The sequence below is a fragment of the Gigantopelta aegis genome, chromosome 3 (assembly GCF_016097555.1).
Source record: "Gigantopelta aegis isolate Gae_Host chromosome 3, Gae_host_genome, whole genome shotgun sequence".
Taxonomy (NCBI): domain Eukaryota; kingdom Metazoa; phylum Mollusca; class Gastropoda; order Neomphalida; family Peltospiridae; genus Gigantopelta; species Gigantopelta aegis.
In genome coordinates, this window is record NC_054701.1 from 75,243,003 (window position 1) to 75,266,669 (window position 23,667).

A 23,667-nucleotide genomic window follows, 5' to 3' on the forward strand; every position below is an offset into this window, starting at 1 on the left:
CTTATTTTTGTGCTTACATACAATTTAAGGTTCAAGCACGCTGTCAATGGGCACACACCTCAGCTATCTGAGATGTATGTTCAGTACAGTGTGTTAGTGGTTAGTGAGAAAGAAGTGGGTGTAGTGGTCTTACATCTACCCATTGAATCGTTAAAACTTGCTCTGGGTGGGAGCAGATACCGGACTTTGAACCCATTACCTACCAGCCTTATGTTCGATGGCTTAACAATGACACTACTGAGGCCAATTGTTTCGATTAGCAACAAGGAATCTCTTACATGCATAAACTCACAGAAAGTATAATACATGTACACAACACAGCCTTTGTGAAACCAGTTGTGGCTGGAACAAAAATTAACCCAGTGGGTCCACCTCTGCCCCGAATTGGGCCCCTGGCTTCCCAGAGACCGAACCCTGGGGCGGACATGCTCGAAAACTGTGGTATATGAGCATGTTAGAGTATTATGCACGCACGCAGTGGGTCCACAACAGGGATCCATCTCAGACCAATAATGCATCAAGTGAGCACTTTAATGATGGGCTATGGCGGGCTTGAGGTGGGGGTGGGGGCGGGTGGAGTTGTAGAACAGCTCAGCACATTTTAGTTTAAACACATGGTTAGTTTAAGGCTTGGTTATAATAAGAATGTTGCAACTTTTTTAAATAGATTTTATCACTAAGAATAGAGAAGTAACTCTTCTTATGGGCACAGTAAATCATAAAATATTAGCGATCTTAAAGTTTAGTGAAATTCAAATAAGTGACATATTAGGGACCTAAAACTTTAGTGAGGTCGTCATAGTAGAAACTAAATAAAGAATAAGCTTAAGTTGGAGGATCAGCTGAAATAATGTTATCGACGTATTTTGACATTAAGCAGCATACAGACAACTTAAATTTAGTAGAAAATTGCAGTATTCTGCATGTTAACCAACTATTGTTGTTTGCTCTGTTTGGTTTAATCAGTAGTATGTAACCATTGTTGTGTCTTCAGTTAATCATAGACAAAACAATTGCACAAATGCTTTTTGGAACAGTCTGTTGTACATCTCTTTAAATTTAGAGTTATGAAATATTAGTGTCTTGTATTGCCTCGCTAAATTCGCTAATATTTTATTCTCGCTAACATTTCCCAATTTACAGTACATATAGATCAGTGATTACAACCAATGAATATCAAAGAATGGCTGGGTACAGGAAAAATAATGTAGGTGATACTGTTCTACTTGATTGATCCTTTCGATATCACTAAGTAGAACTTGGTAGAGACAAATTTCAGTTGTTGTTTTTTCCTGTAGGGAATACTGGATAAAGATCCAACAAAAACCAGTCTAGGCTATTTAGTGCAGTCAAACAAAACACACTGGTATGTGAATGTTAAAAATTTATTCAGTTAAAAAGAAAGACACACAAATACTAAAAGTATTGTGCAATCTCGGTAATCATTGTCAATTACATGAATAACAATTCATTAATTAGCCTAAAAAATACATTTCTAATACTACAGTACAGTACTAACTGTAACATAACCCAAAATCTAATAACTGAACAGTTAACAAAATATATCAATATTATCATTATATAAACTGATTATATATTCTATACAACTAGTTACTTTCACAATAAAATCCTTAGGAACAGTATTATTATAACTGATTACATGTTCTAAATGTGGATAATAGTTTATTTACACAATTAAAAATAACCCACTTTGTGACTAAACTCTTTACACCTGATACAGCATGCCATAGTGAAAGGGGAATGATAAAATGTGAAAGTGAAGAGTAAATATAAACATGTTTGTGTACATCTTGAGGTGTGGAAGAGATGAAAAGACAAAAACAGGGAATGGTTCTTAGTAATTTATCTTGATATTCACAAACTTTCAATTTTACAATTTGTTCAAACATTCTGAAAACTAGATTATGAATTACAAACTGCAAGGAAGGCTCACCCCTTTTATATGCAATAAAACTGCAATAAAATGTACGACTCATGTGGACACACTATAATTTTACAAATCATCTGATATTGTTTACAAATGCCCAATAAAAAATGTCATGAAAATGGTTTTATTTTACCTTTATTACCATTAAACATATACCTCGCATGCAATATGTGCACAGATACTTGTTAGGTGAGTATATAATTTATAATAAAAGTCTGAATGTCATAATGTTAGATCATTAAACTGACCAATCCAAATACATGTAACAAAAATGTAATTAACAAACGGTAATCCACAAAGACATAATTCATTAAAGAGAATCATTTTGATTAAGACTCTTATGTATGATACAAAGTTAAAAAGAAACCCTAAAGGAATTCCATATTTTTCTGGTATGTCCTGCTTCTTAAATGCAAAGCCTAGATCACATTATATGATGCGACAAACTCAACTGTTGGGTTGAGTCCTATTGTGTAGTGTGTATTGAAAAAACAGTCATCTGCATCTTATTTTTTTAATTGGCCTGACAACATTTGAGACATTCAGTCGCAGACAACGGCCATTATATAGTCTTGGCTCATGACATGACCATCCAATTGAGTCACATCGTCTAATGTGATCTAGGCTTAAGTCTTTCTGGTAGCATGCTATTACACTTTCATATATCCCCATATGGAAACTCAATGTGTTATGCTGCTAACATGATAATGAACAAAGGTTATTGTTATCCATTCAATAAGAAGTAAAATGCACAGCTGGTTTTGATTGATCAGCCTTCAGATGACATAATAAATGAAATGAATCTGAGGAATAAATATTTTATTTAACTGCAATGAACCAAAAAAGAATTCTATAGCTGAAAGACTACCCCGTAGAGAAGTCCTAACTGAAAAAAAAAACAATCCAAGAATTATTTTCTCATGGTTTCTTGAGACTATTGGCCTAAGCTAGCAATATTCACAGCAAAATAGTCTGCATTTATTAAGTAACTCGGAGAGAGATGAAAACAAAAAAGGAGTATATGTGCGTAGTTATAAAAATAAAATATTATGTTTTACTATTTGTATAACTAATTTAGCTAGGTCTTCTCATTACTTAATTTCATTTAAAATGGCTCTCCTAGGAAGGCACCTATTAAGTCATTCAAACCCAGGATTCAAACAGGGAGACGTTATTTAGGAAACAGTGAGATTTTGAAGAAGTGGCTGTTTAGTGTTTAAAACCATCTGATGTTAGCCTGACTAAACATAATTATTCTTTTAATGGATTTAATCTATTAAAATATCCTATTACATAAATCTAAACAATACTTGTGTATATATGTATGAAAACTCTGGCAAATAAACTCGGAGAATTAAAATGAAGTAAAATAATTTGTTAAAAGTTATCTATCTCATGAGAAATGGAAAGTACAATAATCGAACAATGAGTAACGAATTAAACTATAAACAAAACTGATTGGATTTTGCACAAATTAATTACAATATATATTGTATTTCTGTCACATCCAACAGCTTAGCACTAGATCTCGAAACCGAACATGCTAGGGTACATCTAAAATACACTACATGTAAAACATCACCCATACGTTATAAACATTACGCTTTTTCAATCAGTGCTGCAGATTCAAACAAAACATATTTTCAGGAGATCAATTTGTTTAGTACATTATAAAACTACATGCCCATTGTATTACTAAAATTTCACAATTTCTCAAACATTAATAGGTAAAAAAAAAAAAAAAATTAAAATTAAATATCATACAACTCTAAGGTGTGTAAATAAATAAAACTTTTGCAATATTATAATTATCATAACAATAGAAAATGTTAAGTCTCTTTTATATAAGATCCAATATTCCTCACCAGAAAAATTTCTAAACAAGATGGAGATTCGTTAATATTCAAACATTCATGCCAAACTAAAATAAACAAATGAGACAAGATAATATCAACCATTTTGAATTAAATTATAAAACAATCTCAAGTTAACTGAAGCAGAAAGTTATGTCCATGAATTTCATTAAATTTGACATGAAATATATATCTTATTATTAAAAATATGCAACGGTTATTCAATACTACTATATGGGAATGTAGTAAAATAATTACCAGTTTTAAAAAGTAGACAAATGGAAGTTTGAGATTAAAAGCCAAGTATTTACATTTGCTGAGGTATACATCAGATATGTTATAGATCTATATCATGTAGAAGGGATATATACCGGTAAAACATCTTAAAGTGTATACATGTATGCATAGATAAACTGTGCTTCCAACTGATCCATATGTTAACAGACCATATGGTACACGTTAACAAGCGCAGTAAAAAGAATACTGAACAGTTTTCTTTTAGTTACAGGTAATTTATTCATCAATAATGATATTAAAAATATTGTACTTGTAAGGACCTTTTCGTATCTTAATCATTTTCGATGGCCTTGAAACAGTGGTTGCTGGTCCCAAAATACAAAACTTTACAAATATGGAGAAGCAAACTTAAAAAAAAAACAATAATTAATTATAATATTACTTTAAAAAACCCCACCCAAAAACCACTTGAAATACTTCTTCCAGTAAAATTTAATATACAAACATGTTTGCAGCAAACAAAGCATTCAAATGATTTCCATTCGATGCAATCAGCAGAAATAATTTATTTCCTGTACAGTTTGTATTCAAAGAAAGAAAATTAAAATTAAAATTAAAAAAAACAAACATGGGATGAGTTTTACGAGTCATTTCGATTATAAAAAACATTTTAAAAGTGATCTCAGTCACACTGTATCCATGTTGAAGATATGCAGTCATACATAAACAAAGATTACAACCACCTGTCCTTGAAAGGCACTTCTCATTTGATATGTGCCTTCAGCATAACATTAATGCATATATTTTAACCTATATATGAGACATCTCAAAAAAGGTCAGTTTCTAACATCCTCTATAGCAATATTTTATTTTATAAACTGATTTTACTTTATTTTATACTCCAAGAGTCTAGAACATTTATATTTAGCTATCTAACATTTGAATTCAAATGGACTTTTGTATGGTTACTGCTGCCATTTAAACGACCTTTAAAATAAATTCAAAATTTTAATTTAAATACACTGTGCAATATTATTTCTGCATTTTTATTCTGGTTAAACATGGCTAATGGTTATACATGTATTTCAAACAGTTTCTGAAAGGATCTCTTGTATTGGTTAAACTGGAATGTAGATTAAGAATAAATATTAATAATTAATAATAATGTACTAAAATATGGGTTAGATTGCATGGGTGCGATAAAACAGAAAAAAGGATTATACTAATAATTACATGCATATGATCAAAAATAACTCAAGATTAAATATTATAATTATATAATTTCCAAATATTTAACAATCTAAATAATCTCCACAAAAAGTAGTCTTTTTTTTTTGGTCAGATAAAATCTGGTTATTATTCATTGTCCAAAACAAGTTCTTTTCATAATTTTCTCCGAGTACCATCAAATAAAACAAAATTCAAACCACCACCATCTCTTGCCTGGTTCATTTTAATCACAACTAATTAAAGGCCTGTCAGTGGTAATTAAACATCAACTGTCCATTTTGAACACAGTCAACTATTAATTCTCTAACTAATATATTAATCATGCATAAAGTAGACTTTGTGACGAGGAAGAAAGGCGAGTTCCAATCTCATACCAGAATAAAGCATCTCGTCCTCTCGCTATCGCTATGAAACATCAGTGAAAAACTATGAGAAGTGACAAGATTTGTAGATACAATCTCCGTTTTTCTTTACTTGACAGGAACTATTGTGATGGGTATGTTGGTGTGGTGTATACAGTACTCGCTGACACTGCCGAGGAAGGTGCGGCGGATGGTGCCCAGGCCTCGGGTTCCCATCACCAACTGAGAAACATTCTCGGTCGTGCATGCTTTGATGATCTCTTCACCTGGTTTCCCACCACACTTGCATACACGGCCTGGGATCTACAATTTAAACATATTACACACAAATAATGACAGAGAGAAACGTAAGTCATAGAATCCATATTATGTATTAAGTAATGAAAAAAGAAGAGAAAAATCACACCAATGTTAAAGGAAGGATCACATGGAAGATAATCTACTAAACGGCAAAACAAAATACTGTCTAAAATTATATACATGTACATTTTATTTGTCATAAATAGTGCTTTATTCAATCAGCTACACAGCCATCATATTGAAATACCATTTATCATCAGTATTTATGCACAGGGGACAATATTTAGAGAATAACTAACAAGCTATGAGGAATTATGGATTATCTGTCCCGAGTCAGTGAATGTTGTAAACCCGAGCCTTTGTAGTTTTTTAATGTCAAAATCACTCTGCTATCTAAAGCAATTCCATCAGCCAGTACATTTCATAACTATAGGCACATTACATGACATAGTGTAAGTGAGATCACATAATGGCATTCTTTTTACAGACTAATGTTTACAATACAAAATAATAGGACTGTGCTTCTATCAGAAAACATTTTTTTATATGAATTGGACTATTTTCATAAGCAGCAGCATTAACAATATATATATATATATATATATATATATATGCCGCTGCTTATGAAAATAGTCCAATTCATATTAATAAAACATACAAGTCAAAATCTTCCTATAAATGTTTATAGATTGTATAACATATTTGTAATCATACTAACAAATGGAAACATTAAATGAATGAGTCAAGTTCCAGCTATAAATACTGCCCTGGATATTTTAGCCCACATGGATAATAATTAAAACATTTAGATATACGAAAGTGGAGTTATGTGATCTTTACCTTACCAATAGTTAGGTTACATTAATTGTATCTGTGCAACCAAATCAACCACATCAAACTTGCATCCAAATTAGTTTTCTTCTGAAATTTGCAACTTTTAATTTAGAAACACATGTAACAATTCACAACAAAACCGACTGGCAGCTCATGTGATTTTACAGTTACAAAACCGACAGCATAGAAAGATGGTGCATTTCAACAATTGTGCCTTAATTTATGTACATGTATATATTATAACTGAATTATGCCAATACAAAACATAACTTTGTTAATCTTCAGCTAACCGTAGCTGTTTGAAATGTTTGCACAACAGCTTACGGAAGTGAGTGGTAGGTGAAGCGGAACGTACACTGTACATTTCACCCAATCCATGTGCCCTAGGTCAACAGCCATATGACTTTGCCTTCACATAGGAATTATTTTCACCTAGTGTATATCAAATGTTTTGGGTTTTTTAATGGTAATTACTGTTATAACAAGTCAATTTAAAAGCACCCCACCCCACAAAAAAAAAACCCAACCCACAAAGGTAGGGCTCACACTGGAATAAATGCTTGTTCAGCTAATTTTCAGATACATGTATGCAGAGTATTTCCTTGGAAATGATTCAAAAGGTTAATTTAAGGAATATTTTATTAGCTAATCCACAACACCATCAAGTTTGTTTTGTTTAACGACATCACTGCAGCACATCGATTAATTAATTGGATGTCAAACATTTGGTAATTCTGATCATAGTCATCAGAGGAAACCCGCTACATGTTTTCTAATGCAGAAAGGGATCTTTTATATGCACTTTCCCACAGACAGGAAAACACATACCACAGCCTTTGTGCAGTTGTGGTGCACTGGTTGGAACGAGAAAAAAAACTACACCATCAAGGTCGGTCTTTTATATGCACCATCCCACAGACAGGATACATACAGGTACCACTTTGATATGCCAGTCATAGTGCACTGGTTAGAACAAGAAATAAGCGGACACTGATACACAAGTATATCAATATATTTTTATGACTGGACATCTTGAACTGCCATATATCACCTCAAGCTAATTCTGAGGTCATGACCCGCAATGTTAAAGACTGGAAATGATATATATATACTTCAGTGTCCCCTGGCCTCCATTTCTACCCTGTCTAGACCTACTATGTAGGACCATCACCTGAGGTGTCAAATAATGACTAGCTGAAGTGTTAACATTGTCACAAATAGGAAATGATTAATTTCTGTGACCCCAGATACTCAAGAGATATAGCTAAGCCATCAATCACTGGATCATGGTAGGTGCTCCAGGCTAGAGTTAAGGTCAATATTTGATATTATGTACATGTGTACATGTATATATTAATGTAAAACAATACACACATTTTGGAATAAGCTTTCAGGTAAAATCTAAATATGACAAGAAAAATTAACAAGAAAACTAAAAGCCTGAAGTTTACCATCTAATCATAAATTTAAAGTACATGTACTTTATAGCTTTTAGTTTTTAGACGATTAATAGTAATCCCTACAAATGTAAATAAAAATGTAGATTAAGTGATGCCAATACTATAGTTTGATGTATATGAACACCAGGGTACACAAATATGAACAGGTGGAAGCAGGAAAGGAATTTTATTCTACTTGGCATATTAGGAGTCAAAACCTGCTGTTGCTATGCTAATAAGTTATTCCAACCTACCTGAATTAATTAAAGACATGAGATCCTTCATATGTATGTATACACCATCCAAAACAGGATAGCACATACAATGGCCTATTATATGCCATTATCACTTGTTTAGTACTGGTTTGGACAGATGGAAAGAAAGAAAGAAAAATAAGGAAAGAAAGAAAAAAGAAAAAAAGGAGAGGTTTTTCTTAATGAAACACTCAACATATTTGGCATCAGACATATAGTTAAAGACCACAAAGATAATTAGAGAGGAAACCTACTGTGGCCACTCCATAGGGTACTCTTTTTGATTGGCACTTAACTAGCATATTGATTTATTTAATCATCAACTATCGGATGTCAAACATTTGGTAATTCTTACACATAGTCTTCTGAAGATACTGGCTATATTTTTTCCATTAGCAGAAAGGATCTTTTATATGCAGCATATACCACATCCTTTGAAATATATCAATTATGGGGCATTGGCTGGGACAGACAGAAAAAAAAAAAACGATCAGAGAATGGGTCCACCAATGAGGTTCGATCCTACTATCAAAGCATCTCAGGCACAATAATGTAAAGGTACATGTATTGGACAGGTAAACTTCAAATATGGGTCATGAAAAATGTACCATTAGATGTGTAACATGCAGTGGTTCTGACCAGATGTCATTACAACTATATTAAACAACCACACTGAATTAAAAAAAAGTAGTTTGGTTTTGTTTAACGACACCACTAGAGCACACTGATTATTAATCATTGGCTAATGGATATACCACCACATTGAATTATATAAAAAAATTGGTTTTGTTTAACGACACCACTAGAGCACATTGATTATTAATCATTGGCTAATGGATGTCAAACACACTGAATCAAAGCCACTGATTAAACAAACTGCATTCTTATATTGTGTATTTATAACTTTCTTGGTGCGGATATAGCCCAGTGGTAAAGCACTCACCTGATAAACAGTTGGTCTAGTATAATCACCGATGTAGGGCCTATTTTCGTTCCAGCCAGTGCTCCTCAACTAGTGTCACAAAGGTCATGGTATGTATTATCCTGTCTGTAGAATAGCATGATGGTGCATGTAAAAAATCCCTTAGTGCTGATTGAAAAGTGTAGCTATTGGAGTGGCTGCCATGGGTATCCTCTCTAATTATCTTTCTGGTTCTTAACCACATGACCTCAACCATATTACCATAATTATGTGTTGTGTGTATTGTTAAATGAATCATTTCTTTCTCTCTTTTTTTTTTAATAACTTACTCCTTTTTCTCGTAGCACCTGCGTGTATTTTGAAATCAGGGACGAAATTTCATCTTCCTTCTTCTTCATCTGTGCACAGATTTCGTCCACTTTGGAGAAAGCTCCAGCTAAATTTAAGTAATGTATTGGAAGGTTTTAAAAACAATTTATCATACAATGTATCAAAACTAAATGACAATTTGAGTATCAAAGACAACAAAGAGTGAGTCTATCTTTGTCCGTATAACGATCATCTCCTGTAGAGCACCATTCTGCTGATCAGAAAAACATGAGTATATTAAGCCAGAATCAGAATAAGAAAGATAATAGTTTAAATATCCATTCACAAGCCAGGCATTGAAACAAGCATAGTGTCTGGTATCTCATGTTCAGGTTACCTAGTAACCTTAAAGACATATTGTCACAGACCACTGACCTATTAAATGGCTTAACAAAGTATTACCTAAACAAATATAAATTTGATCTGTCCCTAAATGTACTTTATTCAACCATCTATGTAACCACCATACTCTACTTACTAATGGTATTTTGTAAAAATTATTGAATTTTGGCAATGGTCCATAATTCAAATATTAATATTGCCAAGAAGGTTGACATGGATTTCACTCCATCATGGTTCAGTTATGGTGATGCAATAGCTATATTTGGTTTCCAAAAATTAAGGTAATTATCATTTATCATTTTTTTTTAGAGAAATAAGGTCCTTAAATCTGTGACAGTATGCCTTTAAGTTAGGCCTACAACACATAATATATCAAGTCTACAATTCATTTTAGTATTTTTTTTATTATAAAAGCCCTTTATAGATAAACAAATAACTCTGCAATTAAGAAAACCCCAGCCCTGAATATATAATCCAAGGCAAAAAAGTGCTGTGGAGAATAAAAATCTCCACGCCATTGCCGATTGCCGTGGGCAATTGCAGGGGTTGTTATCCCAGACCATACCTGACAAAATTGCAGGCAGTGCTTAACTCCTCCCATAATTTAGTTTATGGGAAGCCATTTAAAATAAATTATATTACCCATACCATATACTGGTAACTTCACCTGCTAAGAGGAGCTAAACATTACCCTCCTTGAACTAGTCCAAGAGGAATGATAGGGAGTAAGAGTGATAGCTCCCTTTAAACGACAAGGTCTGTTATCCAATCATACATTACCACTGATTAATTTTATTGATACCAGTTTATCACAAATCTGAATTAAACAAATGATACAAATGTTTAACCTAATTTTGTCAAGAACAAAGTACCATTCAGTGGCGGATCCAGAAAATCCATTTAGGCGGGGGCCCAAATGACATGAGGCAGAATGCCAATGGAACTTTGGGGGAGGTTTGGAGGGGTATCGTAAAAAAAAAAATGAAAATTAATATATAATAAAATTATAACGGTCACAAAAATTTGGGGGGGGGGGGGGGGGGGGGGGGCGGCATTCTCAACTTTCTTGACATATGGTAACCTCCTGGTAACCTGAACAACCGTTCTTAAGTTATTTCGATGCCTGCAAACTAAGATGAGTTATCTATTTAAAGCATAAAATCATGCTAATACAAAGCCAATCAAGGCATAGATCTGCGTTTATCAATATATTCACCGATAAATGAAAAACATTCTTAAGTATTCAATATGCATTCATATTACACTGTTGAGAAATCTAGTTTCATCTAAGAGTTACTAAGAAAAAGCCATTCATTGCATAACATTATTATACAGAAGGTAAATGTATGTTGTTTATTCTTCTTAGTTACTGCAGAAATTTACTGTGTGCAAGACCGTAAAACACAAGCAGTTGAAACATGTGCATAACATAATGCAGCCATACATTTTTACACAAGTCATCAAATTACTAACAGTATTATTTATTCAGCTTAAGCCCAGTATAAATATACATGTAAATATTATAAGAAGATATGTTTGTTAACATCATGCAATTAGAGACATGAGCTTATCACTGGATTGGATTAGATAACATATTAACGTGCCTAAATCTAATTAAGGTTCAAGCACTATTACTGGAAATACATATTTAAAAGGATGTTATTAATAGAAATGGCAGGTGAAAATGATTTTTTTTAGTTATAAGTTATAACTACTTAATGCAGTCTGCCAGCAGTGCCATATTGTAAATAAAAGGTCACTGTTGTAAATATTTTTTTCAAAAAGTATACCTTGTGGGTCCATAAGGTGAGGAGTTTTTGTGCACCACAAATGCAGCCCCATGGGTACAGGCCTGTATGTGGCATAATGAGGATGATACCAAAGCCTAAGAAAGGTGCAATTACATTGGTTTATTTTAAATATTAACATTTTGCATGCACAACCAACTAATATGTTGTTATACATTTAGTAATCAGTGTTTGCAAAATTTCACTGCCTTTTTCTTATTAATAACATCCATATTATTTCATTAAAAAAAAGGTTAGTAAATAATATTAAAGCATTAAATATAGACAGTTTTAGAAAACCTACTATATATATATATGTATATATATATATATACTGCTTGATTAAAGAATACATACCTTTCTTGTAATAAACTTTTTATTACTTTCAAGTGATCGCTCATGGTTAAGCAATATTATAGCGATGCATGCAGTTACTTCAGATACTTGGATAATATACAGGAAAGGTAAACGAAGATTAATAAAAATAATGGTATGATGGAGATGAATAATCTACACATAGAAAATGTTGTTAAAATAAAATGACGACGGATTAAGCTACAAAAATGAAGAGGTGAGCGGCGAGATGATCGGTATAGCGTCCAGGTGACACAACTTACGCATCCCAGTGGATACATTGTACTCCCCACAATGGATTAAAACAATGAAGTCCCGTCCTTCTTTGTACAAACAGTCCATAGCGTCTGAAAAACATAATGTTTCTAATAAATATACAAAACCAAGTTCAACTTACGTAATCCTATTGACACCTGGAAATCGGAACAGTGAATTAGAATAATTGCATCCGTTCCTGCTTTGTAAACGATGTCTAATGCATCTGAAATGTAAAGCATACATGTAATACAGAGGCTGCCTTCTACGTTAACTTTTCCATATAGGTTGGTAGGTTGGTAACTAGTTTAATGTGCTCATATACCACTAGGGTTTCGAACAAGCTTTCCATCTAGGAGCCAGATGGTGCCTACTGTACTTCTATTTTTTTATATAGATAGTCACCAAATGAAAACAGATTGTCACATATGCGACCAAATAGGTCGCAATATAGAGAGCACTCGAGGTTGGTGTGAAACACCTATAGGTAAAATGTAAACAGGCTGCCATTTAAGCAGGATTTCATGCATTCCAGATTTCATAGCATAATTTACATTTTATATAATTTTATAACATATGTATAATCAGCTTTGCAGACTAATGTTATATTATATTAAGCAACATTAATTTATAAACCTTTCTTTGACACTTGGGCCAACCTTTAAATAATAAATTTAAGACTAACTTTTTTCTCAGCCTAGACCCCTTTCCATTTTCTCATATAATAATGCAAAATATCCATTAAACTTTAAAACAATAATTAAAAATTGAATACTAACCGACAACCCCAATCTTACAATGGTGCAAAAAATTTAGTAGGGGGTGGGGCAGCTAGACTGGCGAGCGACCTTTGTTGGGGGGGGGGGGGGGAGAGAGAGAGAGGTTGAGACATGCTCTTTGCAAAATGTTTGTTTGGTGTTTTTTTTGCTTGAGCAGGGAGGACGTCGACCCCCAAAACCCACCCCCTGCACATGTGCCTGATTATGTGTTGGTATAAACTCAATTTTAAAACACTAGCCTAACAGATATTTGTGTGTTTGTACGGAGCAGCATCCCACATCCATTCTGTAATGGAAATCCCAATCATTACCAGCTGCTTAAACACTTACCTGAATCATCTTTGATGGTTCCTTTAACATCTTTAATCAAATTATTTGGGGTTTTATGGCAACTTGTCCTCAGCTCAATGAAGATCCAACAAATCTGTTATTGACAAACATTCATGAATACTCCTCTGATGTAAAACCTTTGATTTTTAATTATCAATCATAATTACATGCTTATCTGATATCTTAAACTAATACATGTGTGAATGATGCACAGCAGTGTTTAAAAACACAACCTTCCATAAATATCTTGTTTTCACATATTAACCACGTTTGCTTCTTTTCTTATTCTTGTTTAATGATTTTATGGTCAGTCTTTTCTGTGCACCATGTCCAGACTTTAGCAAAATCTCCAGATTTCAATTGCATGCCATCTGAATGGGAAAGACTTCATTAATTTAAAGTCTATGGTTTAAGACTTTCAAAGTTTTATGAGCACAAGGGCTGATACACATTCAACCATTTGTACAAACTGAATGTTTTGTTCGAGACTCCATTCAAGAACATACTGTATTCCACCAGCAATTGTGTTTCACTATAGGGAACACTATTTCAAAATATAAGGTTCACATGGATGTTGGTTCACATGATTTTTACCTATAGATATCGGATTGTTCAGTTAAATAAATTATATATATATATATATATATATATATATATATACGTGCCATTTAAGGGGAGCCATCACCCTTGCCCCCCATCACTCGCCTGAGACTCCGTGATCGGTGTTCACTCGCCTGAGACTCCGTGATCGGTGTATTTGTTAAAAATTGCTCAAAAAAGTGATTCCAAATTCACACAGATGATGCACTGTTCACGGATACCGGCCATGGAAACATAGACATACATGGCAGAAACATTTGATAATTCACAGATTTACATATTCACAGATTCTTGGAAAACAAACAGGAAAAACGTACATATATGGAAACACAGCTTTAGCATGTGAATGTATATGGTATCAATACATGTATTTATGGTAGTATCTTAAATGGCTTCCCATAATCTACGGTAAGTTAGGGGAGCAATGAATCACTCTCCTTAAAAACATTTTCACGGCGAGGTCTACAATACAGTGAAATCCGCTTAATTGCATAGCCCCAGTGCATGTAAAATTTATTCTAATAACCGGTATATATCAAGTTTTTCCTAATTTGTTTCTCTCAGTATATGTATATACATGTATAAACGTACAGGTATGTAGAGAAAACAACAGGTCACTATCAAAATATAGAGCACCTGACACTTTCTTATGACAGCCCTGAGGCTATTTGTAAAATAGTTTCAAGGGTGTTTCAGTCTCTGCTTGGCAAAAAGCCAATAAAATCCAACCAAAATCCAAAATACATATACCTCATATTTGGGTATTATGCATATTTTCTGAATACATAAATGATCTCAAAAATAACATTTAGGTGGCTAGGCGAAGTTGTGTTAAGCAACCACTTATGACTGGGCTGTGTCATAAAAGTACCTTCTTAAGACTGCTACATATTCTACAGGTACTTAGGAAGATTTGTACTGTAACAGATATTTCTGAGCTTCTTAAAACATGGCTGCTTAATATAACAGTACTCTTTTAAAGTTTAAAGTTTGTTTCTTGTTTGATGACACCCCTAGAGCGCATTGATTTATTAATCTTTGGCTATTGGATGTCAAACATTTGGTAATTCTGACATATAATCTTAGAGAGGAACCCTGCTACAATTTCCCAATAGTAGCATGGGATCTTTTATATACACCATCACATAGACAGGATGGTTCATGTATGTACATTGTACATATACATGTATACATATTTAATCCATACCTGTGATGTCACACTAGTTTAAGGTGTTGATTACTTAAAAAATTTTTAATGAGTTCAGGTCAGGGATTCGAACCTATTTGCCGACAGAACTTGTACATTGTAAACAAGTACAACGCATTAGTACACGAGGCCAAACATCTGCATCATGAACTAAATATGTAATTTAAGCCTTATAAACCTGATACTAGTGATAGTAATATATTCTGGCGGAACACAACGAAGACTGTTGGAAACTCAGGGGACAATATTTCGAAATTTGAGGTAACCGGAAGTCGGTTCACATGGTTTTTACTTAGGTAACCATTTGTTCGGTTACATGAATTATATTTGCGTAACCTGTGGATTACCTGATCGGTTACCTCAAAGTTACGTTGAAATTATATTTTAAATATATAATTTTTAGCTCAAACATAAAGTTAAAACAAAATACAAAAGAAAACATTTTATAAAACAGTTTCTTTAATGCTTGCAAATCGAAAGAAGTTACTTGTAGATGTTTCTTTTGTTTTAGTACGATCGTAATGTTGTAGATTTATTACTATTATTGTTATCATTATTATTATTAACCACTTGCCACTGGGATCGCAAAAAGTAATTTTTAGTTGCCCGAATCTAAAAACCACTGTCCTCAGGCATAGGGCCATAGTTTTCTAGAACCTCTGTGCAGCTTGCTGAAGTTAACACTATTAGCCAAGTACTGAAACAAAATAGATACATTTGGAAGGAAAATGCCCATTCCCTGGTTCCTCTGAAGTACAATGCAAAACACTCAGTCACTCACTAGTGCATGATTAGACTAATAATTTTTTTTATATATAAATAACAAATAAAGGCTACCATTTGTCACTGATAATATGTAAAATTTAGTATCCATCAGATTTAAACCCTCCCCACCAAAAACCCAAACAACAAATGTCCAGTTCCTCTGAACTAAAAAACAGGCTACTCATTGGTGCATGTTTAGATTAATAAAAATAAATCTTATAATAACATAATAAGAAAGACCACAATTTGACACTGATATTTTGCGGTGGCGATGCTATATTCACTTTATCGCTGGTGCTTCTATACTACAGTGACGTTCCAAATGTTTGTTATTTAAAGCTCATTATACGATGTTAGTATTTTTCAGCTTTTGTGACATTTTTGCATTTTTGTTTAAGTTAAAACCATTTTCAACCTTTGTAAAATTATAGGCAATCCAATATTATGTCTACATATATTCCTTTAGAGATAGAATAGCAGCAGATAATTTAGGCACCTTAGCGGTCCGTGCACATTTCTTCAAAACTTTTGGCTCGACTCTATATTGAGCCTTCGGCCGCAAGTTACAACAGTTGTAATTTATCGTTGTCTACTGGTCTGCCGCGCATCAAGTACTAAAAATCAGTCTTAAAACATTTGCCAGAATACTAGTAGCATATCTGCATGAATAAATTTCCTCTAATCGTGAAGTTTGCGAGTTTTAATTTCTGAACGTCTACAGGACACGACGTAACCGATTTGCGGTTCGCGTAAATTTAATTTTGCGTAACCAACACGCGAACAGAACGGCGGTTCGCGTGAAATATTGTGCCCTGGAAACTAAATCGGAAATCTGAGGTCACATGTTTAGCATGTGCATCACGCTTAATGCCAACTATCCACTTCTGAGTTTTTCTTGACCGTATCGTTCAGGTTAGGTCCAAAAGGATCCTACCGTTTTGGGTTATTAGTTTTGTAAATATTCTTTGCCATTTTAACCAATATTTTCATTAAAAAAAGATCAAATAGAAGTTAATTTAGCAGTCACATGTGATGAATGAAGTACTGGGGTGTCATTTATTTATTTATTCATTCATTCATTCATTCATTCATTCATTCATTCATTCATTCATTCTATATCATATGATTTATATAGAGATTATTATACGAGCTTACAAGTGTGTCGTACTGATTTTATGAAACGAGTGTTAGGATTATTATATTACCCGAGCGAGAGCAAGGGTAATACATGAATTCTGACACAAGTTTTTTTTTAAATCAGTACGATTCACAAGCAAGTGTAATAATTTGTTTATTATTCACATTATCCAAAATATTATTTTCACGAATATCAAGCTAGGACTATGTCAAAACATTTCAAACGTTACTTAAAAGAGATGACTGGGAAGCCACATTATGTATGATGCTGTTTCACAAAATGACATCATTTGTTGTGCATATGAAATCATTATGACACACATGGGTCATACTGGTTATATTTCCCTGAATATCTTGAACTATGTGGATAATAAACACATTTATCCTACAGTCACTATATACAATGGCAAGATATGACTAGGTATTTCAGTATTTTCAGACAGCTAGTAACCAAACATACTGTTCCCATCACATAAGCCCAACTCGACTCATTAAATTCAGACTATATATATTTTTTCAGTTACATACATGTCCTACTTATATTGTTTAAAACACATGGTAAATAAAGTTTTTTCCCATGATAACAGAACTTGTATATTGTTGAATCATAATGCATAGCATCATGATTTCGAAGTATTGCGAGATGCTAACTGAATATATAAAATACTGTGATGTCAGCTGTAGCACACATAAAATGTATTGCGATGTTAGCTGTTACTCATTAACTTATTCCAAATGCAATGTTTTTATTTGTTTCAGTGTTGAACTTAATGCTTACAAGCTGTATATGACATGCGTTGTTTTAATTAACAGTTACAAGCTTATCAGCTACATGTAACATGCTGAAAGTTTACCAAGTCGTATGACCGTATGTTGACATTTTAAAAATGCCTGTTCACTTGAGAATCCATATAATCAACTATTTCTCGCTCCAGCCAGTACACCATGACTGGTATATCAAATGCTGTGGTATGTGTTATCTTGTCTATGGGGTGGTGCATATAAAACAATCCCTTTCTGCTAATCAAAAAGAGTAGCACATGAAGTGGCGACAGTGGATTTCCTCTCTCAATATGTGTGTGGTCCTTGGCCAAATGTCTGACGCCATATAACCGTAAATAAAATGCGTTGAGTGTGTTGTTAAATAAAACATTTCCTTACTTCCTTCCATCCCTGGATGTGGATCTATCCCTGCTGGTGGACCCATTTGGACTATTTCTCGTTCCAGCCTGTGCACCATACACTGGTATATTAAAGGCTGTAGTATGTGCTATCCTGCCTGTGGAATGGTGTATATAAAAAATCTCTCTTGCTACTAATAGACCAAATGTTTGACATCCAATAGAACATTGGTAAAACTCTCATCTGATGTGCAGTCAGTCTGGGATCGATCCCCATCAGAAGGCCCATTGGACTCATTCTCGTTCGAGCCAGTGCACCATGATTGATATATATCAATAGCTGTGGTAATGCTATCATGTCTGTGGGATGGTGCATATCAAAGACCCTTTGCTACTTATGGAAAAATGTAGTGGGTTTACTCTCTAAGACTATGTCAAAAGTACCAAATGTCTGACATCCACTAGCCAATGGTTAATAAATCAATGTGTTCTATTTGTGTCTTTAAACAAAACAAACTTTAAACTTGGTGGGTTTTGCTTGCGATGATCTGAACATGATTTTAAGACGAGATATCACAAGGCAATAACTTATGATACATCTTTTTTGTGGGTAGAAAGGAGAGGAGCGCTCATTTCCTAAATAACATGGTAATAAATCAATATAGACTTGCATTTAGTTATTTTATTTTATTTTGTTAGCTCTTTTACTTGTAGCAAAGTCAGCATATCATTGCATTCACATATATATAGCTTTGTAATCATTATTCATACACCAATCTCAGTTGATATGCTTTTACTCAAGTTAGGGGTTTGGAACACAATGTGAGAGGGAGGTCGATTCCCATTGTGATGACTCTGGGGGCTTTTAAAGTCTGTTGACAGTTTTTTTTTCGGCTGAGAGTACTCTGAAAGTTAATCATCCATCAAAAAACCTTACATAGATACCACTATCAGTATACTAAACTGCACTTTCAGCATACCTGTTTTCAAAATTTGGATTAGCGACATTTCTAGTTAATTGAAACTTGATTAACAACTAATGTTTTAAAATGGTTTAGCGATCTCTAAAACTTGCGTAATGAATCCCAACACGATACTGAAAAACAATGATCCCTGGAGCTGTTGCTATAGACATGAGCAAACTGGATGGTGTTGAATTTATTATGGAGAATCTCCATGCAGTGTCAGATATTAGGATGGCTTCTGACTGTTCTCCCTTCAGTTTTTGCTGATTCCTGGGACTTCCTCTACAATACTTATAATTTTTGATTGCTCACCTAGCTCCATTTCAGAAGATTTTGCTCATAGTGAAGACTGTACCTGTCTGTACAAGTTATTTTTTTCTTATTTTTTTCTCATCCCACTGCCACCTTTTCTTTTATTCCTTTGAATTCAATCTCATTTCTTCCCGATATGACAACTCCTCCTATCTTTCAACTTCTTTCGCTGTCCACCTCCACATCCCAGTCCTTATCTCTCTAACCGTTACGGATGCTTGTTTCTTGTGGCTATCCGTGCCACACACCTGTCATTCCCCTTCAGCTTTTAACTGTGGGCTTAGTCTTCAGGACAACTTCAGAGAGTGTTCAGTAGTTGTAAAAGTTCTACAACCCATTTGATTTTCCAAGTTTCAATTACATGCAGTGATCCGTGATTGCTATCTGAAACCATCTGACCGTGTATCAAATAGAGCTGTCTGGTTTCTTCTAGTAGTGTATTATAAATTTAATGCTATAAATGAACTCAAAATCATCATACTAATACTGCAAAAGTTATGTTCTCTAGGTTTTCTGAAACCAAGATGGACAATGACAACATACAAGTACTATAAAGATGTAATTGCCCGGCATCTAAGATATATCAGGACTCGAACTTTAGAATTTGTAACCCACAGCAATTTTGTTTTAAACTGTTGTGGATGAAACGGCTCACTGACAGCAATTTTGAGCCCCACTAAGGCAATTTGTATTTTAAAGTATCAAATAAACATGAACTGAAAGGTTATTTTGCTGTACAAAGTCTTTTTCAAACATACAGAATTGTGTGTACATTTTGGTGGATACATTTTGCCATCATTACTGCGACTGTAATCATTTTTATCACACGGCACACGAGTGCCGTTGCCTACACCCTTGAACTACGGAAATTTATATCATAACGATGGCAATTGCCGTTGGTGCCCCCATTAAGTTCGAGCCCTGTACATTCAGGATTTAATGTATGTTAAGAAAAATTTGTTTTGAAGGAAAATACGATCTAGATTTTGTTTTAGCATATCAGGATCATATATAATGTATGACATGAAAATCACAAACATGGTACCAAGTCACAACAGCATTGCTGGGCATCAACCTGGTTATATGGAGATGGAGAACATTGCTAAATATATCGCTTAATCCATCCAGACTTAAAAACTGTACTAATTTAAAAACAAAACCATGCATTATACAAAAACATAGATAGTTCACTAATGTGTTTTAGTGGCGTCGTTAAATAAAACAAACTTTAGTTTTTAATAACTTCATAGTATCACTTTTGGGAGAGGTTAGACAAATAACAGATTCTTATGACCAGTGTCGGAGATTTAAAATTTTGGGCAGTATCCCAGTTGGATATTAACATTTTAATTTTTTTTATCCCACCTGAGAATTTCGTATCCCACTTAAATGAAATTCATAAATAACATAGTAACAAACTTGGATGACACTGTTCTCGTTCCCAGTCTATTGCAACGCCACAATCGAAATCGCGGAATTCGTAAAATTTGCAATCAAACGGAATCGGCAAAAACATTTGCAGTCGCTATTGCTGCAATATAACATTAGACTGGGTATGAGATGGGGGAGGTATTGTTACGGCATAGCATTAGACTGGGTACGAGCTCCAAAATACTGTTACTTAACTTCACCAGTAAATAACGACTTTCACTGTTTTAGTAAAAAATAAAAACACAGAATTAAAAAGACCAACAACATTATATGGTATCCCAGTGGGATACTGGGATATTAAAGTCTAGTATCCAAAATTAAATTCTGGTATCCCCAGGATATCGGGATACGGTTAAGCTCGAACACTGATGACCCATTTGAATGTTTATAATTTAAACAAAAGCAAGCGGTTACATGGAAAATGTTGTATATGTTTTAAATTAGTAATTACTGAAATAAAATTGTAAACATTACTGTTGGTAACATGTTAGTGTGACAACCCTGAGCATGCACATCAACCATTTCTGTTAGTAATATGTTTTTTACGTAAATGAGGATAGACATGTGACATCAGGTTAAAGCAAAGTTTTGTCTTTGGGTCATCACACATTTTGAAATTGACAGTTTTTAAGACTACGTAGTCTCTAGCCCTAACCTCAGATATAAACAGAGTAGGACTAAAGGACAACTAACCTAGACTCCATAAACACTGGCCATAATAAATGTACCCAGTGTTTCTGCAGGAATGAAATTTTTGGGTATGGCACTATGGAATTGAATGCAACTACAGTTATTAGTGGGTATAAGGGAGGCAAATGGGTTAAGTTTAGGGTTAGGGTTAAGAAATCATATAGTAATGATAAAGAGTCATTAATTTTTGTCAAAATGTTAACTTAAAAAATAATTTGCAAAATAAATTTGAGTATGGTGCCATACCCATTTTATCCTGTGGCAGAAACCCTGGTACTACCTATTATGGCCAGTTGTGGACGGAAGCAGGTAAACTCACCCCAAAACCAACTCGCCCCCAGCGGTTGGTCAAGTCGCCCCACACTTGGTCAACTCCTATCATTACTGTTCTATTAATTAAATATACTAATAGTTTATGCAATAATATGCATTAAATAGTGTTGAATATGCACGTCAATCGGAGTCCAAAAGCCTTGCCTGGTCATTCCTTTAAGGAAATAAGGGGCAAACTCACAAACGTGGTTAAAATAGGCTTGACAGTTCATTGTTTATCCGATATTTGGGATGTCCCCAATATAAAACCATTTAATAAGTGGTCATAATACACCTTAATATTAATAAATAAAATGACACCAAAGTTGTAAACATCCATTTTTAATTATGTCACAATTATTTACAGACTGTAAAGTTTGGGGCAAGTTGTCCAAACACTGGGGCGAGTTGGTAGAGGGCAAGTTGGTTTTGGGGCGAGTTGACCAGCATTCTTGTGGACCATCTATATAACCTTGGCTTGACCAAATGTTAAAATACTATCATATTATGTTCGACACATCGTTCGTGTGATACACAGTAGAATACAAATTTGCAAACATCGTAATTTCAAAACAATGTCAAACGTTATGTTAAAGGTTAACATAGATTTTTCGAGAGTCATTTTAAACTTGTACGAGGGAGAATGAATCGAAAGTCGAGCTCCGAAATGAATTTTAAAGTTCCTGTAACTTACGAAAACCGCAAGATATTGCGCAAGAACGCTTCTTTGCAATACTTACAATTAAATGCCGCTTCAGCTTGTTTACTTCCATCTATAGCTACTCCAATTAAACGCTTTCCGCTTAACTGTTGCGCCGACATAATTATTTAAGAAATTAGGAATGTAACTCAACAAGATCTCCTCACAAAAGTTAAAACGGATGTACGCTTGGCGACCTGTCCGCTGCGACCTCTATTATTGTACCAAAACTTAAGTGTACTGGGTCAAATTGCACCCAACTGTAGTAAAGTTAAAGTTTGTTTTGTTTAACGACACCACTAGAGCACATTGATTGATTAATCATCGGCTATTGGATGTCAAACATCTGGTAATTATGATTCAGAGTTACCAGAGGAAACCCGCTACATTTTTCCATCAGCAACAAGGGATCTTTTATATGCACTTTCACACAGGCAGGAAAGCACATACCACGGCCTTTGACCAATTGTGTAATAGCTTTTACGGATACATAAAATTTATACATTATTTGTAGATTTATTATAGGCTATTTGTGTAATATTCATTTTGGTAGTTGTATTCAATTAAAATTCAAGCATGCTTTCTTTGGTATGTAGGCCCTACACGGCCTTGTATCATTCTGGGGGTGCGTTTTTCAGTAGCTTAAATAAGTTTTTATTTTTTATTTTATTTGGGTGCTTAAATTATATCTTAACTGTCTTTGGCACACACATCAGGGTTTTCTCCGGGATGGGGGTTTAACGGAGAGTTTGGCACTAGAGCACATTGATTTATTAATCACCGGCTAAATTGGATGTAAAACATTTGTAATTTTGACTTATAGTCTAAGAAA

General features: G+C 34.0%; 1 protein-coding gene across 4 annotated transcripts; it reads right to left on the reverse strand.

The window, feature by feature from the left end:
- Positions 1–1,371: 1,371 nt before the first annotated feature.
- LOC121369082 (universal stress protein PHOS34-like) lies at positions 1,372–23,034 on the reverse strand. Of its 4 annotated transcripts, none has more exons than XM_041493923.1 (5): positions 22,876–23,034; positions 13,596–13,689; positions 12,495–12,578; positions 9,709–9,815; positions 1,372–5,933 (listed from the first exon to the last, which is right to left on the reverse strand). In XM_041493923.1, exons 1-5 carry the CDS (start codon positions 22,906–22,908, stop codon positions 5,739–5,741), a joined length of 513 nt encoding a protein of 170 aa, XP_041349857.1. In that variant the 5' UTR covers positions 22,909–23,034; the 3' UTR covers positions 1,372–5,738. The 4 variants fall into 4 exon arrangements, with proteins under 4 accessions (XP_041349857.1, XP_041349856.1, XP_041349861.1 ...); XM_041493922.1 differs by lacking the exon at positions 12,495–12,578 and adding an exon at positions 12,629–12,712; XM_041493927.1 differs by lacking the exon at positions 13,596–13,689.
- Between the last annotated feature and the right edge of the window lie 633 nt (positions 23,035–23,667).

What these genes read in the sequence shown, in the direction of transcription:
- LOC121369082 (XM_041493923.1), bottom strand. Translation starts at nt 22,908, where the DNA reads ATGGAAGTAAACAAGCTGAAGCGGCATTTAATT. An exon ending in AACCATCAAAGATGATTCAG is followed by an intron (nt 12,579 to 13,595) that starts GTAAGTGTTTAA and finishes TATGTTTTTCAG; the next exon opens with ACGCTATGGACTGTTTGTAC. An exon ending in AGGTGCTACGAGAAAAAGGA is followed by an intron (nt 5,934 to 9,708) that starts GTAAGTTATTAA and finishes TTTAAATTGTAG; the next exon opens with ATCCCAGGCCGTGTATGCAA.